At 55.1% G+C, this 18166-nt stretch overlaps 1 protein-coding gene across 3 annotated transcripts in view; it reads right to left on the reverse strand.

The window, feature by feature from the left end:
* PTPRE (protein tyrosine phosphatase, receptor type E) overlaps nucleotides 1-18166 on the reverse strand; it is a 179558-nt gene that overhangs the window by 5181 nt on the left and 156211 nt on the right. For all 3 annotated transcript variants that reach the window (XM_018041550.1, XM_018041551.1, XM_018041552.1), the window contains 10 exons: nucleotides 14584-14703; nucleotides 13114-13277; nucleotides 10055-10190; nucleotides 9641-9790; nucleotides 9195-9288; nucleotides 7829-7905; nucleotides 6921-7055; nucleotides 3471-3596; nucleotides 2128-2294; nucleotides 263-398 (listed from right to left, as the gene is read on the reverse strand). In XM_018041550.1, coding sequence (XP_017897039.1) covers nucleotides 263-398; nucleotides 2128-2294; nucleotides 3471-3596; nucleotides 6921-7055; nucleotides 7829-7905; nucleotides 9195-9288; nucleotides 9641-9790; nucleotides 10055-10190; nucleotides 13114-13277; nucleotides 14584-14703 — 1305 coding nt within the window. The remainder of the gene's footprint in view (nucleotides 1-262; nucleotides 399-2127; nucleotides 2295-3470; nucleotides 3597-6920; nucleotides 7056-7828; nucleotides 7906-9194; nucleotides 9289-9640; nucleotides 9791-10054; nucleotides 10191-13113; nucleotides 13278-14583; nucleotides 14704-18166) is intronic.

Genomic DNA, 18166 nt, shown 5'->3' on the forward strand with positions numbered 1-18166 from the left:
CTTCTGTCCAACGGGTCTTATCATCGAAAGCCAGGGCAATGCCCCTCCTCTCGCGTCTGCCCAGGGGACAGACCCCACCCTGATGCAAGGGAGGAAGGGAGTCTGCGAAGCTTCTGTATGCTGTATGCTGTCTGGGACTTTGAGCTCTCTGTCCTGGAAACGTAGCCTCCCTCCTTCCTTCCTGGTGGACTTGAACTTCAGTGCAACATACATCAAATGCAACATGAGACAATTCTCAACTCCTCTGGAAGCCGTTTCTTACCAGGGTTTGCACCATGTGTGGCCTCTGAAGTCGTAAACTCTTCACAGCTTGGAATACGTCTAAAAGCCCCTCAGCCTTGACCCGTTCCAGAATGTTGCTGAGTGCTATGAAAGTCCCCGTCCGCCCAGCTCCAGCACTGCAGAGAGAGCACGGAGTAAGACACCGAATCTCGCCCGCGGGCATGAGAAACCCACAGCCTCCACCAGGCCCCACACGCCAGCGCTGGAAGGACCGGAGCTTGGCTCTTTAATGACCATTTTATATGGAGCTTAGCTCTGGACAGAGAGTCAGCAAGCACAGAAGTCCTCAAGAACGTGCTTACATGTAACATGAGGCAGACCAGAACCAGTGAGGAGTTTTCAAGCTGGTGGACCCATTTCCCTTCCTCCTTGTGGGGGGACTCTCAGAGGATGGCCCCTGGGCTGGCAGCAGCTACATCACCTGGAAACTTCTTAGGAGCAAAACCCCTCCCTGTTCAGGCGTAGGGAGCTGCAATCCTGGCCGACTCCCCATGTGTGCAGGGACCATCTTCCGAGATGGGAGGTGTGTGGGTGGATGGAAGAGTTGCTTGGACAAAAGACAGCCCCTGGGAGGGAGGGTCAGATAACTGACCCTTCCCGACAGTGAAGGTCTGCATCTGCTCTGCTTAACAGATAAACCCTGCGGAAGCAGACCCTCTTGGGAGAGAGAGAGCAGGCCTAATGCAGGCAGGCTTGGCTGGCCTCTTCCACGGAGCCCTCGGAGGACGCGGGGTTCCCATGGGGGCCCCAAATCCCGACTGCGGGTTTCGCTCAGCTTTGTTGGCATCCCTGTGCCCGACACCCATAACGTTCCGTCTGGGTTTGTGGAGGCGGAACAAGAAGGAACTCAGTGCTCATTTATTCTAAAGGACAGCTACAAAGGCACCAGGGACTGAAAACCTAGGTGTGTGCACCCCCTGCTGGCCGTGCCCAAAGGGCGCATCTCTGGGTCCAAGGTCAGGAATGCGGCCAGACCAATCCACCAAGTTAAGCCGGGCTTTGTTGACACGAGGGGTAAGCGGGTGGGGGCAAATGGCAGTCGGAAAAATGGGAGCCACACGTCGACAGAGGTACAGAAGTGCAGTCTTAGAAGCAAATCAGATCCCATCAAGATTACACACCCCAAGCTTCCCCAAGTCAGACTCCACCTCAAGATCAGACACCCCAAGCTTCCACAAATCAACCTCACCCCAAGATCAGATGCCCCAAGCTCCCGCAGGAAGAGTTTTACAAGGGTGGTCAAGGTCCCTGCCAGCAGGGGGGCCTGGCCCAGAAGGAATGAGAGCTGGCATGTCTCCACAGGATTCACCTTATGCCTCATAAAGCTGTTTATCAAGGTTCTTGCTGGGGGGGTGTCCTGCTGTGTCCAGGTGCCCCCTGGTGGGTCCCTCTGCTCACGGTAGGGTGGGGGGCTTGGGAGCCAGGCTGAGTGGTGGGCTGGGGCTGCGGACCCTCTGTTATGGACCCTAGCCTAGACATCCCTGAGTAGTTCAAGAGAAGCTTCCTGCTGTGCTGGGTGGGCATGGCAGCCAGAGCCACACCAGTCTCTCAAAACGAAGATAACTCAGGTTCAGGGTTTGTCTGAGCTGCGCTTGGAAATGTGTCTAGTTTTTTTTTTTTTTTTTTTGACAACTTAAAAAGCACAAAGAAATGTGTCTGAGTCGCTTCCTGACTCCTTCTCACCAAATGCTCCTGCAAGTCTGGGAAGATATTTATGCGTTTGTGTTAAGCCTGGGAGCGGGGGAGGTGAAGACGACGGTCCAGGGACGTGGCGCCCAGGGGAGCAGTGGGCTGGGCGTGGCCCGCGCCGGGCCCACCGGGAGGGGGCGCCCCGGGCCCGCTTGCCTGCAGTGCACGGTGATGGGGTGGTTGCCCGACTGCTGCTGCTGCTTCTGCACGGCCGCGATGAGGTCGATCATGCCTTTGCCCTCGGCCGGGATCCCGATCTCGGGCCAGCCGTGGAAGTGGAACTGCCGCACCGCCCGCATCTGCTCCTCTGGCCGGGCCAGGGGCTGCGGGGCGGGAAGAGCGTCTCAGGGCTGCGCGGTCACAGCCACCCGGCCACCCTCCCAACCCCGCCCGGAGGGGATTCAGGCCACAGTCTCAGGCAGCCCGCGGAGTTCTCATCTGGCTGGCCTCCCAGATGCTGGCTGCTCGTAGGCTGTGGTCACCCTAAAGCAGAAGGCCAGCCGTGCTTCCTTCTGGGTGGGGGTCACGCCAGTCAAAGGACGCTCCCCAGAGCCCCCAGGGCCTGCCAGACCCCGTTATGGGATCCTGGGTAGTTTTGCTTGAGATGACAAGAATCATCCCTGTTTTGTAAGAAGCCTCACTTCCCTGATAGCTCAGTTAAGAATCCTCCTGCAACGCAGGAGACCCCAATTCAATTCCTGGGTTGGGAAGATCCTCTGGAGAAAGGATAGCTACCCACTCCAGTATTCTTGGACTTCCCTTGTGGTTCAGCTGATAAAGAATCCGCCTGCAATGTGAGAGACCTGGGTTCAACTCCTGGATTGGGAAGATCCCCAAGAGAAAGGCATAGGCTACCCACTCCAGTATTCTGGCCTGGAGAATTCCACGGAATGTATAGTCCATGGGGTCGCATAGAGTTGGACACGACTGGGCGACTTTGACTTTCAGGACCCCCCCATGTCTCTTCAAGGCTGGGGATGAGCAGTTTCAGAGTCTAGGGGCCCTGGGTCTTTCTTCGACCCACGTGGAGGAGACCAAGTCTTTGGGCAAAGATGGGTTTCTCTGTACTGACCATCTTGGGCTCGGAATCAGATCCCATAGGTAGGTCATTTTACCCATGGTTGACACACAGGGAGCGTTCCCAAGACTTGGCTGGTGGGGGGTGGCGGGAGGCTCTGAGAAGGGGTCTGGCAGAGAAGCCCAGGAGGCCTCTGTGGCGTTACCCATTCATTCCTCCTGCTCTCTGACCCACGGTTGTTTCTCCCAGGGACTGGGCAGCAGTAGGGCGCCTCTTGGAGTTGGCTACTTGGCCCCACCATCCCTGCACTCCAGCAAGGAGCTGGGGGACGATCATGGAGGTGAAATCTTATGGGAGATCAGCCACTTGGTAACATGGCTGCCGACCGCCCACGCTGACCACTGACACGAACGTGGGGAGCCCACACAATGGCTGCAGGGTGTTCTGTTCACAAGAGACTAAAGGTCTCCGTCAACAATACCTGATTGAAGGTGACCAGGAAGTCTCGTATACTGATGGCTTCAGAAAGGGTGTCACTCTTTATTTCGATCGTTATTTCTCCGTGAGTCACTGAGCCCTCTGTTGGCCAATACTGGTAGCATTTATCCTGGGGGATAAAATAAAAATGTTCTAAGTCTCATACTAAAGAATTTGCTGCCAGCCGTTTTAACAATAGGATACAGGCGTGCTGTCAAACCATTTAATGCATTTCATCTGAACAGGAAAGTAACACATGAGCATAAATACGAATGCCACTGCCTGCTGACCAAGGGAACAAAGCAGACAGCCCAGGAGCAGACATGTGTGTGTCTGCAGGACAGACACAGAGCAGAAATGAAGTCCAGGAACAGACATGCGTGTGTCTGCAGGACAGACACAGAGCAGAAATGACAGCACACAGAGGAGGGGCCAGTCAGTAGCTGGAGCTGGAGAATCAGCTCTCTGAACGGGAGAAGTGAGCTGGATCCCTAACTCACCTGCCTGGCTCAGCTGCCTGGACTGATATGAATGCCCCGGCCCCTCCTGGAGTTGGGCAGTGTGCAACCTACACGACTGTATATGGCAGACTTGAAGTTTAATAAAGACAAACCAAGACAGGGTAAGACTTGAAGTCAGAAATAAAACTGTGAACGCCTTAGAAAAAATATCTTTTCATTTGGGGGTACAGGTTTACCAAACAAGAACCCCAAAGAGCTAACCAACCATGACAAAGAAGATCTCAACATCAGATTATATTAAAATTAACCCTATGTCATCAATAAACAGTTTGTTGTTGCTTAGTCGTTAAGTTGTATCTGACTCTTTTGCGACCCCATGGACTGTAGCCCACCAGGCTCCTGTGTCCATAGCATTTTCCAGGCAAAAATACTAGAGTGGCTTGCCATTTCCTCCTCCCAGGGAATCTTCCCCACCCAGGGATCAAACCAGCATCTTCTCCATTGGCAGGCAGATTCTTTACCACTGAACCACTTGGGGAACTCCAACAGACATTGAGAGAGTAAAAAGACAAGGCATCAGCTGAGATGAGATACTTGCAATACTTAAAAGCAACAAGGAATCAGTACCAAGAATATATAAAGAAATCCTCCAAATCAACAAGAAAAGTGCAAACAACCCACAAGAAGAATGAGGGAAAGGCATGAACAGGCACTCTGCACAAGAGGAAACATGTCATCCTCTATAAATACACAAAGTGATGCCTGCCCTCAGAGGGGTCAGGGAGATGCAAATGAAGGCCACAAAGAGATGATATTTATGCCTATTTAATTAACAAAAATGAGGGTGCCAGACAATCCTGGGGATGTAGAAGAATGACGTTCATCCAGGGTCTGCTTTGAAAACCATAACTACTTTGGAAAGTCGTTAGGAACTGCCCTGCCAATTCGAACGTTCACACCCTCTCCAACGTGGCATTTTTGTCTCTGAACCGTACAATTCCACATGCATCATGAGACACATACAAGAAAGTAACCACAGCACTGTAAAACAACAAAAGGAAATCAACCCAAATGCCCAGGACAGAAGGAGGGGCAAGTCAGTGGATGCAGGATGTACAGTTTGTGTCATGGAGCATAAGGAAATGATGATGAATGAGCCACAGTTACAGGCAGCAACACAGCAAAATATCGAATGCATATCTTCAAGTGGAAAAGTCAAGTCTCAGAAGACTGTATACCTTGTGTGAAAGCCACTCAGTTGTGTCTGACTCCTTGTGACTCATGCAGTGTACAGTCTGTAGAATTCTCCAGGCCAGAATATTGGAGTGGGTAGCCGTTCCCTTCTCCAGGGGATCTTCCCAACCCAAGGATCGAACCCAGGTCCTCCTGCATTGCAGGTGGATTCTTTACCGGCTGAGCCACCAGGGAAGCCCCTTTGTATACCTTAATGGTGCCCTCTTAATATGAAGTTGAAAAGCAGACAGAACTAAACAGTAGCTTCTTTAGGAATATATATACTCGATAAAAAAAGATTTCTTAAAAAGCTAAGAAAACATTCATTAGGATGGCTTAATTAAAAAGATGATTGTCAGTGTTGATGAGGATGGGGAGAAACGGGAACACTCGTACATTACTGGTGGGGAGCTGCTTGAACAGTTAAGTGATACGAGTTTGCAATATAGTTATGACAGGCCCCAGCAGTTCCAGCCCTAGGCATCTACCTAAGAGAAATAAAAATATGTGTCCACGTAAAAACTTGTCCATGAGTGTTCAAAACAGTATTCGTAACAGCCCAAAGTGAAACAACCCAAATGTCCAAACACTAATGAAGGAAAACACAGAATTTAGGGCCATACTATTAAAAAAAAAAAGAGTGAGGAACTGATTCATGAATGAGCCTTATAAACACGCTCAGTGAAAGTGCTCAATCATAAAAAAAAGGTGGCATGATTCCATTTATATGAAATATCCAGAGGAGGCAACTTCATAGTCAGAAAGTAACTAACCTGTGGTTGCAGGGATTGTGAGGAGGGAGTAGGCAGTGATCATTCGTGGGTGTGGGGTTTCTTTTCAGGTGATGAAAACGATCTGAATTAGTGATGCTGTACAACTCTGTGAGTAGGCTAAAACCCACGGAACCAGACCTTTTAGAAAGAGGAACTGCGTGATATGTGTGTTATGTCCCAATAAAACTGTTTTTAAAAAGCAAAGAAGTCAAACTCCACAAATTCAGGGTAGTGGATACCTCTTGGGAAAACACCTAGGTAAGTAAGTATATGTTATCAGCCAAAGTTTGGTTTTTCGATTGGATGATGGGCTCAAAAGTGTTTATGATGCTATTAAATAAAAATAAGAAGATTATGTGCCTCTAGATGGATCTCTGGGAGAAAAGAAACATTTAATCCATTCACTTCTACCAGGACTATATTAATTAGGCACACATTTCAATACCTCCATCTTTTGCCCCAAGAAAAGTGAATAAAGGTCTTTTCCTTCAACAGGTTGTGATCAAATATGTATTTGTGGCAAACACAAAATGGCAGAAATTCAAGGCAGGTTAAATGTGGCTCAGACGGTAAAGTGTCTGCCTACGGTGCATTAGACCAGGGTTCTATCCCCGGGTCAGGAAGATCCCCTGGAGAAGGAAATGGCACCCCACTGCAGTACTCTTGCTTGGAAAATCCCATGGACAGAGGAACCTGGTAGCAGTCCATGGGGTCACAAAGAGTCGGACATGCCTGAGCGACTTCACTTTAAATAAAATGTAAGCTAAGAGCAACAGCCAATGGGTAGTTACAATGAACTGGAGTGGCGGGGGGAGTTGAAATAAAACCTTTTTCATTTGCAGCCTCTCTCCCTCCTCAGTAGCTGTGGCCTGGCCTCACAGCTGATGGCAGGTGAGGTGTTCCCAAGGGACAGGCAGTCCATCGGGTGGGCTGCACCCGGTGGGTGTGAGCGGCCCTGGAGGCCGCTGGGGTGGGGGGCGGGCTGACCTGCTCTCTCTCCTGCACCTCGGTCAGCATCACGATCGTGTGGCACTTCCACTCCCAGACCATCCTCCAGAAGTCCTCCACGGTGTGCGCCAGGGGCCCCTGGGTGGCGATGAAGTAGTCCTTCTGCCGGTAGCCCTTCAAATGGGAGCAGAGGTTCAAGTCTGGCTTCCCCCCGCCGCTCTCCCATGCTGGGACACGTGGCTTTAGGACAGCCCAGGGCCGCAGGAGGGACGGCATTCAGTCTTCCGGGGCCTGAGCCAAGCCCCAGATGGCACACGCCCAGAAAACAGGTCAAGGGGCCCCTTCACCTCTGTACCAGGTAAGAGGACCCTTGCTTGGACTGGCTTTGATTCTATTAAGAATGCGTCTGTACGTGTCACAGCTAACAGCATCGAGGCAGGGCAGAGAGGGTGCAGAGTTAGAGGAAGTGAGTTAATTCCCCGGTCCTGGCTTGGGGCCTGCGTGACCCCCCTCCAGCACAGCGTTCTCTCGTCTGTGAACCAGAATCCACACATGGACTTGACTGCAATGCTGTCTCCTGCCCATTCAGCTCTGCTGTGCACAAGGCAGCCTGTGACGGGGCCTGAACCGGACTGTGGTCACAGGACAGAAAGCTCAGGGACAGAGGGCTAGAGTTTAACAGCGAAGCAAAAGAGAAGTTACGATGTATTTAAAGGCAGAATGGAAAAGCAGCCAATTATTTAAAAGTGCACGTACATCCTCTATATCAGAGTTCCTTATTTTTTTTTTTTTTCAGCAAGTGTTTGCTTATGAACTGGTTTGGCTTCCTGGGGGCGTGTCCACCCTTTCTGATTGTGAAAGCAAGTAGGTGAAGAGACTGTGATCACAGGGAAAGGGAGCTATCATCCCCACCAGGCACACAGGCCCGGCGGGTGCCCGGCACTTACGTCTATAAAGGATGCGTTGATGTAGTCCGTGTACTCCTGGCCCCTCTTCATGGAGAGAATCACTCGGTTGAAGTCGTCTGTAAAGCAGTGCATCCCGTGGGTCAGAAGCGACCCCATCCTGCCTGGCAAACTTGAACTCGCTGTTAGGAGCTTCCGAGACAAAGCTTATGGATAATATCACTAAATACAGTCAACCCCTTGGAAGGTTTCCTTCCTAAACTAGGTTCCTTCAAGTGGCCAGGGGAAGCTGTGATTTGTGAGGAAAGTTCTCAAATAACTGACTCATTGTCTTCATCGGTCATAAATTGAGGTGCTGGGCTGTACTTGGTCACTCAGTCATGTCTGACTCTTTGAAACCCCGTGGACTGTAGCCCGCCAGGCTCCACTGTCCTTGGGGATTCCCCGGGCAAGAATACTGGAGCGGGTAGCCTATCCCTTCTCCAGGGGATCCTCCCGATCAAGGAATCGAACCTGGGTCTCCTGCATGGCAGGAAGATTCTTTACCAGCTGAGTTCCCAGGGAAGCCTAAATTGAAGCCATTCATACCGAAACGTAAACATTAAAGTAAATTTAAGGTGTCAAAGGAGTGTGGCCGGCCAGGCAACGTGGCATAGCCTGCCGGAGGCATCACAGCCACAGAGCCTCCAGGGTCTGAGGCTGGAGAGGGCTTGCCCAGCCCCATGCGCTGCTGGCTTGGGCAGGTCCATGTGAGGGCCTGCTGCTGCATGAGCTGGAGTCCAGGAGGGGATGCAGAGGAGAGGTCTGGGTGAGCCTTACCACCTCCCCTCTAGGCGGGCGCCTCCCCTTCCCCCTGGGGTTCCTCCAATGCCTCTGCTCCTACCAGGCCTGTAGGCTTTCCGTCCCCCTAGACCTCAGGCCACCCAGTGCCCGATGCCTCCCTTGCCCACGGTGTGCCAGCCCCAACGCCTCTCCCTGGAAGGTCTCAGCTGAGTTCCCTTCGGGTCTGGCTGCATAGCACGGGCCAGAACTCCACTCTGTGTACAGCGGGGTGTCGTGCCTCTGCCCAGGCTTGGGGGAGGATGGGATGGCATCTCATAGAATCAGGAGGCACCGCGTCAGGCCCGAAGCTCATCTCTCCACTTCCAGGAAGTCCCCCTCCCTCTCCCGCCTCCAAGTCCAGGTCACAAGCTGCCCGCCTGACACCCGCAGGACAGCCTAGGTCACTCACATCTTCACAGGCGGGTGTTCTCTTCCCCACACTTGACAGAGCTCCCCGAGGGCACCCCGCCCTGGACCCCTGGTTTATAGGAGCGGGTGGTCAACGACCTTCCAGCGACTGAAGCCCCAGGGTACCCGCCCGATGGCGCGTGCCGTGAGGGCCTACCCTCCACGGGCGGCCCCTTACATGGAATGATCTGGATGACCCTGGCCTTCTTCATGTTCGCGGGCAGGTTGCCTGTCCTCATGTTCTCCTTCATGATGCGGACGTTTGTCAGTTTCTGCAGCGAAGAGAGACACAGCCGCGCAGTTAAAACCCTGATGTTCCTGAGAGACTGCTCAGCCTTCTGACCCCACTGCCATCAGGGACACCCGCTCAGAGGAAACGCCTGTCTCCACCTCCAGACACAGCCCGAGTCTTGGGAGATAAAATGTGCACATATGATATTACCCCCCCCCCCACCCCGCCACCGACATGGCTGCAGAGCTCTGAGAGTCCCCGTTGTTCTTCCCTTGAAAGTCACGGGCAGGACGGACCCCCTTGCTTTTCCGGGAGTTCCTAAGGGAGGCAGCAGCTGCAAGCAGCCTCGTGTGGACGGGGCCGGTCCTCCTGGAGGGCAGGTCGGTGCTTACCCTGAACTCCTCCTCCAGCCCGATCTTGTCGAAGTGGGCGGTGGGGCCTTGCAGCGCCTGCAGGTGCTTCTCCAGGGAGGACACGTCCAGCTCGGTGTCCCCGTAGAGGTAGTACTCCAGTAAGGCTTGGTAGATGAACGTGTACTGCATCTGTGGGGAGACCCAGACGGGCTCCAAGGGGGGCCCCTGGAGTAGGGGGCCCCTTCTCTTTGTGCAGAGGGGAAAGGGTTGCGGGGAACGTCAGATTAAGGGCTCTCTGTAGTGACCATCTGCAGCCTTGGCGAGGGCCGGGGTGACACGGTCCCGGCCAGACACCGCTCTGCATGCACCTGACTTGCGTCCCGGGGCGTCGGGGTTTGCTGAGCCAAGCTCACACCAGCACAGGCGGATGGGCCAGAGGAGGGCATGACTCACGTCTGTCTGAACCATCTGAGGCCGCTGATTGCGGATTCTGGACACGAAGTCAAAGACATCCACCTTCTGCTCCGCGTGCATCATGTCCATCATGGCGTCGATCACTATGAAGGTGCCTGTCCGGCCCACACCCGCACTTGGGGAGAGAGGAAGAGGCCATGTCGTGAGTCCCCTGTCCCCACTGCGATGACAGGACACGCCACCCTCAATGAAGCCGAACGTCTTCATGGCGCTCAAACTTCCCTCCGTTAATAAAGACAAATCCAGGTAAGGCCACCGGAGGGCACCAAATCTCAGGGACAAGATCTCAAACTTCCTTCAAGAGCCAGGGAGCTCTCACTGCGGTCCTGTCTGACTCTGAGACCCTAGAGACTGTAGCCCACCAAGCTCCTCTGTCCGTGGGATTCTCCAGGCAGAAACCCTGGAGGGGGTTGCCATTTCCTCCTTCCTCTTCCAGGGGATCTTCCCAACCCAGGGGTCGAACCCACGTCTCCTGCAGGCCCTGCAACTGCAGGTGGACTGGAGACTACTAACAGGCTTATGGAAAAGGGCCGCTCTCTAAGCTTTGTGTGAATTGTACTGGTAATTTTTCTCCTATTACCGAATGCTGTCTCCTCATTATCACTTGTGCACCTGGATTTTCTTTTTTTATTGTCATGCTTGATATGTTTTTCCAGGTTCTTCACAAGAAAGAAAGACTCCAGGCCAGGTCTGTTGGCCCTGGGGCCAAGGCATGCAAATTGGGGCACCAGCTGGCTCTATCTGGGACCCCAGCCCTGAACTCCAGGCTGGCTGGGGCCAGCTAGTGCTCAGGGGCTCCACCAAGAGGTATCCTTCTTTGGGAAGCTGCCCAATGCCACTCCTGAGCTGGTCTCCCCACAGCGGTCTCTGCACTTCCTCCCACCTCCACCCTACCTGTCCATCTAGATTCCCTCCAACCAATGCAGGCTGTCCATATGTGTCTCCCCAACACCCAGGACTCAGCAGGTATACAAAAATACTCAGCCAACATCCATGGGACCAAAAAGTCCCTAATGGTCCAGACCACAACTGCACGCAGCAGCCAAGGGTGCAGGATCACTAGGTTGAACTGGGCTTGCCCCCGGCACTCCAACCCGCTGCAGCATTAGCCTCTTTTTAAAAAAGAAAGCCATCTTTTAAACAGAAGGTTCACAACTTAAGGAATGAAGCCCCCCCACCATGTTCCTCTTTTGAGGGGAGGATGGCACCACACTTTCCACCAGACTCCAAAATGGCAGTAGACAGGCAGTGAAGACCTGCCCCCTTGGAGACTCCCTGCTCATCACGGGGAGACAGTGGACGAGACATGAGGGGCTCCTTCAGGAGTCTTAGTTCTTTACAAACAAAGAAGGAGACGATCGTCCGGTGCAGAGCCAGGTCAAGACAGTCCACCCAGCAGGTGCGTGGAAGGGGCCAGGACGTAGCTGGCTTCGGGCTGCAAGAGGCTCATGCCCCGGGAGGGGGGAGCAGGGGACTTCAGCAATGAAAGGGGCCAGGCGGGTTCCACCAGGAGAAGCCCCAGGCCAGGCGGTCTTCCCCTTCTGGACTCTGGATGCTGGTGTGGAGCTCAGAGCCTCAGCGAGAGACCTCTCCCTGTGGTTTCATCAGGGACCGAGTGGCAGTTTTTTTAAGGGATTGCGGGGGGTGGTCGTTGAGGGTGAGGAGTGAGTGCCAGAGCACAGAAGGAAATGGCTAAGCCCCCAGCCCCAGGCCGTACACACTCTGGAACCCAAGGAGACCCAAGTGAAGGTATATTTAGAGGGATGAGGCCGTCAAGTCCGCTCCCTCCTGAGGACTGGGGTCTGCCAGCCCGTGAGAGCCTCTTCTGGGATGCTGGCGGGCTTGAACTCCTGGTGGGAGCCTCTGCTCCCAGGCATTGTCTGGACCACTCATCTGCCCGCATGGGACTCAGCTCGATGGGGATACACAGACCAGAGAGAAGGGCGTCCGTCCCCGCACAGAAAAACCCGCTGGCGAAGCAGGACACAGAGAAGTCAGGAGCTGCAACGGCAACTACAGCCACGCACTCCCCCGGGAAGAGTGCTTCTGTGCCAGGCGGAGGCTGGGGCTCTCGGCCACAGGCAGCGGCGGAGGGTGGAAGCTAAGACGAAGGGCAAAGGACCTGCCCCAGTACCACGGCGAGTGGGGAGGCGGGCAGGGGAGGGGCCAGGCGCGGAGGGTCCACTAGCACCAGGGAATCTGGAGGCATCAGAACAAAACAGAACTGAACCGCTCCCTGCAGCCAGCCCTGACCCCACACAGAGGCGGCTCCTTCATCCCCGCCATCTGGAGCCCAGCCAGCTGACTGTCAGCTGATGGGAACAGGAGCGCGCCTGCCTGCCTGCCTGCAACAGGCCTTTCAAACTCGCTGTCCTGAGGACATGCTGCTGACCGGTGTCCCCTCTAGCTGGGGCCACCGCGGGTCCGCGCCTCGGAGGGGTTTCCCTGTGCAGGGACTCAGGCCAGTGGCCCTGCCCTTCCGGCTGGAGGATGGACGGTCCTGCTCACCGGCTGTCACTCTCCACTGGACACGGGGTTTCCGGCTGTTACAGGCGGGGTCGTTCTGAGTATCATGGCCCGGCCAGGGACAAGAGGCACCTGCCCTCCAGGGACACAGGGGTTCTAAATCTGCCACAAAGGTGTTCAGTGGAAGCAACACACCAACTCTGGCTTTCAGGAAGTCTGAGCAAGAACGGGGGGCTGCCCCCTTGAGAGGGCCAGGCGGGGCTGGACCACGCCCCAGACTCTGCAAAGCCAGTGGCTCAGAGGAGCGTGCAGTGCCAGGTCACAAGGCGCTTGTCTGCTTTTGATACTAAGGTTCCCCGACAGGTGGTACTGACGAAGGGCTCTGCCTCCCCGGATGAAGGGCATCCCTCCAGCCCTCGCCCTGAGGGATTCTCTGAGCTGCGTCCGGTATTTGGGAGGTACTTTCAGGTCACCCCAGCTGCCCCTCTGCCCACCCTGATGTCCACCCACTGGTCATTTTCCCCCTGGAGGCTGTATCCTTCCTGGGCTGCCTGGCCCCGCCCCACACGCACCTGCAGTGGACCACGATGGGCCCAGCGTGCGCGGGGTTGAGCGTCCTCACTTTCTTCAGGAACTTGAGCATGCCGATGGGGGTGAAAGGCACCCCGAAGTCAGGCCAGCTGGTGAAGTGCAGCTGGCAGACCAGCCGAGGTGCTTTGCAGCCGTCAGGGAGTTGCTGTGGGGACACGTGGAGACGTGAGCGGGCGGGACGGCCCCTGCCCCCTCCCCACCCCTAGCATCACGGCTCCAGGACACTTGCTCGAGGTCCCCCTCTGCTGTCCAGGCGTGAGCAGCCGTGGGGACTCATGCAGAGAGGGGCCCATCAGTGAAGACTGGACGCCCGGGAGTGGGAGACCCTGATGCTTACTGGACCCCATAGAGGCGGGAACAGCAGAGCAGGGCCCACGGTCACCCGGGCCAGGACCAGGCTGGGCCAGGCCCCAGCAGCCAGGCAATTCCCTGCAGCTGGCCCTAGGGCTCACAGGCCCGTCGGCCAGCAGGCTGGCTGCGTCCCAGTTTGCCGCGACTGTATATTGCCGTGTAACTGCCAACAGCATAAGCTTTAACTCTCAAAAGCGGCTTGGTTTGTGGGGAAAACATCTGGTTGGTCTACCCTTGGGAGACCCCACCCCACACCACCCCACCCTTCCCTCAAAAGCTTTCTCCACTCTTCTTACCCAGAACCGAGGAGTTTGGTTCTCTGCCCCAAGTCATGGAAGTTATACAGTGTATTTGGAAGCGTGTGTGTGCGTGTGTGCACGTATGTGTTTCTGGGAGGAGGTAGGCCAAGGTCGGGGACACTAATATGATAAAGCTCATCCTCTCTCCTCTTTTGCTGTGGCTTCTAGGAAGCTCAGGCTCATATTCTGTGATCTAACCACACCCATCACTCTACCTTTGATTCTTGATAACACCACCTTCCGCTTTTTTCTAATTTTTTTTTTTTTAATCTCTGAAATCTCTTATTTCATCCGCCTCGCCTACAGGTGTTTTTATTGAAGGCTGCCTTAAATCATCTCGGAGGAGGAGTGACTAGCAGGAAAACAGTTTGAAAAATAATGAAATGTTTCAGATATAATTTTGAAACTGTAAAAAAAAAAAGAAAAACCTCATGTCTCCATGCCAGTGTGTGAAACGGCCCTGTGTAACTGAGTGGGGAACCCCTTTCCACACTGCCAGGATGCTCCAACTGACTCAACTTCCTCCACCCAGGTGGTTTCTGGGAGCCAGGAGTATCGACCCCGACTCAAGGTCACGTGCACCTGCCTGGCAGCTGCCCTGTAGACTCGGATCTGTGGGGAGCATCCCGCGTCCCTGCCCGGCACCGCCTCCGCCTCGTCTCCCCTTGTGAGAGCTGCTGGGGGTGGGGGTGGGGTGGGGGTGGGGTGAGGGTGTTGGGGTAAGGCAAGTGCTTCCTATGATGAAGCGCGCACGCGTGCCTCGCCTCGCAAGCCTGCCTCTGCAGGAAGTCACGTGCTTACGGACTGGATGCAGAACTTCCGGACGGTGTAGTCCACCAGCGCCACGCAGTCCTCCACACACACCCGGATGTGCCCGTACGTCCAGCAGCCCTGGTCCGGCCAGTACTGGTGGCACTTCTCCTGCGTGGGACACGTGGGCAGAAACAGGAGGTCTGCGGGGGGCCTTTCATCACCTCGTCGCCCTCCGCCCGGACCACGGACACAAGGCCTCGCACACAGCCAGCTCCAGCAACACAGTCCTCAGAGGCCGGGGCGGTGTGCCTCCGTCTCCTCGGTGCTGCTTAGCGGCAGGACTGAGACCAGAATCGGGCCCCTCTGATGCCTCGGTTACTCATCCCCTTACTAACCACACGTACTGATTGGACCGTTGGGCTGAGCTGCTCTACAGAGCTGGGGACCCACGTGGAAGCGGCCTCACCTGGGCGGGGCTTCCTCAAGCCCCAGAGGACCACGTGCTCCCCAAACACTGCCCGTCGGATTTGGTGGGTCATTTTTCCCGCCCAGCGCTGAGGGTGAACTCCATTCGCATCCCACCCACCCTCTGTGGAAGAGTCATGGACTTGTCAGCTGAACGCCTCTGACTTTTCTCCAGCCAGGGATAAGACTGATGCAGGAATTTGTAGAGCTGGATGGGTGGGTGGTCACAGAGAGGTCTTCCTTTGCTTTCCCTCCCCTAGAACTACAAATGGACCACACAGGAGGGGGTGGGGACTGGGCCTCCAGTTCCTGACCCCAGGGCATCCTCCTGCAAGGAGGACTTGAAGGCATGAGGTCCCCCTAATGGGGGGACCCCTGCTCCATGGCTGACCCTGGACATGGCACACTGGGCACAGCTCACAGGCCAGGCCACGAGGATGAATAATCCTATAAAACAAGAGTCAGCTGGTATTTACCAGAGCCCAGGGCTTGTGTGACGACACCCACCAACTTCCCCTCCTGCAACCTGGCCCTGGGCAGCTCTGAAGGGACCCCGAGGAGAAGCCCACCCTGAAGGTCATGGTTTGGGGCAGTCTTGGCCTCCTGGGGACCCTCCAGAGACTCTCGCCTTGACAGACTCTCACTCGAGGACCGGAGGGCTGCTTCTCAGACCCCCACAGGGCTCAGCGTGTGCTCTGTTTTCACGCCCTTGGCACTCCCATCTACTCAGCGGTCACCACCGCCTGCCACCCGCACTCCACCCCATTCAGATCATGAGATGCCAGCTTTCACAACACTGAGCCAGGATGCTGAAGCCAAGGAGACCACAACAGAAGTATAAGCAATTAAGAAAAGGGGAACTCTATTGAGAAACCATTTTATCTGAGACACTGAAAATCGAGGCCCAAAGGCAGGCTGAGTCTGAGTCACAGCGATGGAAAAATGCAGTAGGAGGCTGCAGAGAAAGAGCCGGGGGAGGGGGCATGTCAAGTAATGTAGCCACAAGATGACTGATGGGGGAGACGGGGGCGCCTTCCGAGCCCCACCGTCCCTGCACTGGTCTCTGTCTCTTGTTTGCAAACAAGACCCCGAAAGCCTGGCCCAAAGATCAGTTGGTTCTAGGGGACGCCGGGCTCCAGGTCAGCCTCCTCGTCCAAGGCATGGGGCTGCAGCATCCGCTCAGAGCACCGGGACACAGCGCCCCCCCCCACCCCCGCACCCACCCCACCCCACGACGTGTGGCTGCCTGGGAACCCCCTGCTTCCGCCCATCACTCTTTCCGGTGAGAGAGCACGCAGGGGGCCTGGGCAGGATTCACACGGAGGAGGAGGAGGAGGCTGGCCCTCCCTAGCCCTGTCCCAGCTCCCTTGGAAACAAAAGAAAACCCCTCTCCACTCCCCGACCGGAAGTGGGGTGGGGTTGGAGGCTTTTCCGCTGCTTTTCTGGGTGGAATAAATTAGTGGTGGGGGAGCTGGGGGCCACCTCATGGCTGCCTTTGCTGCTGGCCGGCCTCCCCTCTCCTGCCCTGGCTGAGCTCCCCACGGTCTGTCACTTCCATCCCATAGGGCAGCCCCTGGGCCCCCTTACCCTGAGCCCTAGCCAAGCAGCCTGGGCTTTTGTGGGGACAGGCCGGCCAGCCCCTGGCCAGTGAGTGACGGTGGATGGCACCTATATCTGGCTGGAGCCAGGACCACACAGGCCCCGGGACAGATGTCTCTGACCAAGCTGCGTCTCCTTGTTGACCCACTTGCCACCACCCCTGTTTGGGCCCTCACGCTGGAACGTGCGAGAAGAACAGTCTGCCTGCTGCCAGCTTCCCATCTGCCTCCTTGTTCTGCTTTCAACTCTGGAGCAAAAGCGCAGGCCTCTGCTTACTGCTGAGGAAGCCCTCGAGCGCCCATCCACGTCGGCCCAATATCCGGGCTGCAAGCCCCGGTTGGTGCCTTGATGTATTTCTAGCCATTCTGCTCCTGGAGTGGGCATCCTGGTTCTGGGTCCCGCAGATTGCTCCCCGCCTCACAAACACGCCCCAGTGCTTCTCTCTGCTTGCATCTGGCATAGCCCCCCAGACCCCGTGCCCCAGTCTCTAAGACCCAGCAGCGCCATCGTCCTCTACATGAGCCCTCCTGCCTGGCCTGGCCCAGGAACCAGGGTGGGGGCTGCCTCCTCTCCACCACACCTCCAGATTCCCAGTCATGCTGTGTCCCAGTTTATTCTACAGGGGTCTGTGTCCTTGGAGTTGAAAAGTGAAGGCCTCCCAGGCCCAAGGGGGCCTCAGCATCCCTGAGCCCGACACGGAGCTCAGCAGGGCCTCAGCCTGGCCTTGCGTCTTGGTCTGTCCCTCCAGGACCTCCACTGTCCCTGTTGTATTTTACTTTCTGTCTCCATTATGTTTTATGTCATCTCCTGACATGACCCGCAGTCCCTCACATTGCAACAGGAATTGCATGAGGGGTCTGCCCGGTGGCTCACTGCCTGCACCCCACCCAGGGCAGTCCTGTCCGGGAGCCACACTTAGGAAATGAATCAGCTTGACTGGCACTTCTTTATAGAGATTTCAAGTTCTTATAATGCATGTGCATTACTTTCTGAAGTCGAAACAGCTAATCGAACACATTGAAATACCAAATCAATCCGACTTCAACACACCTTGTTTTTTTTCCAATGCATTTCTCTGGTCTGAATAATAAGGGGAAAATCACTTTTTTTTTTTTTTTTTAATGGTCTGAAGCCCAACATGTTATGTTCCAAAATTCTAAAAAATCTCTATATTAAAATTCACTGCTCCCACCGTGGCGTAAGAACTGGTAGGCCACCCAGGGATTACTTTCTATTGAAAGAAGAAAATCCCTGCATCATTTTATATCATAGTCTAGGATGTGAGAGTTGGACTGTAAAGAAAGCTGAGCACTGAAGAATTGATGCTTTTGCACTGTGGTTATGGAGAAGACTCTTGAGAGTCCCTTGGACAACAAGGAGATCCAACCAGTCCATCCTAAAGAAAATCAGTCCTGAATATTCATTGGAAGGACTGATGCCGAGGCTGAAACTTCAATACTCTGGCCACATGATGAGAAGAACTGACTCACTGGAAAAGACCCTGATTCTGGGAAAGATTGAAGGCGGGAGGAGAAGGGGAAGACGGAGGATGAGATGGTCGGAGGGC

Source organism: Capra hircus, chromosome 26 (assembly GCF_001704415.2).
Source record: "Capra hircus breed San Clemente chromosome 26, ASM170441v1, whole genome shotgun sequence".
NCBI lineage: Eukaryota > Metazoa > Chordata > Mammalia > Artiodactyla > Bovidae > Capra > Capra hircus.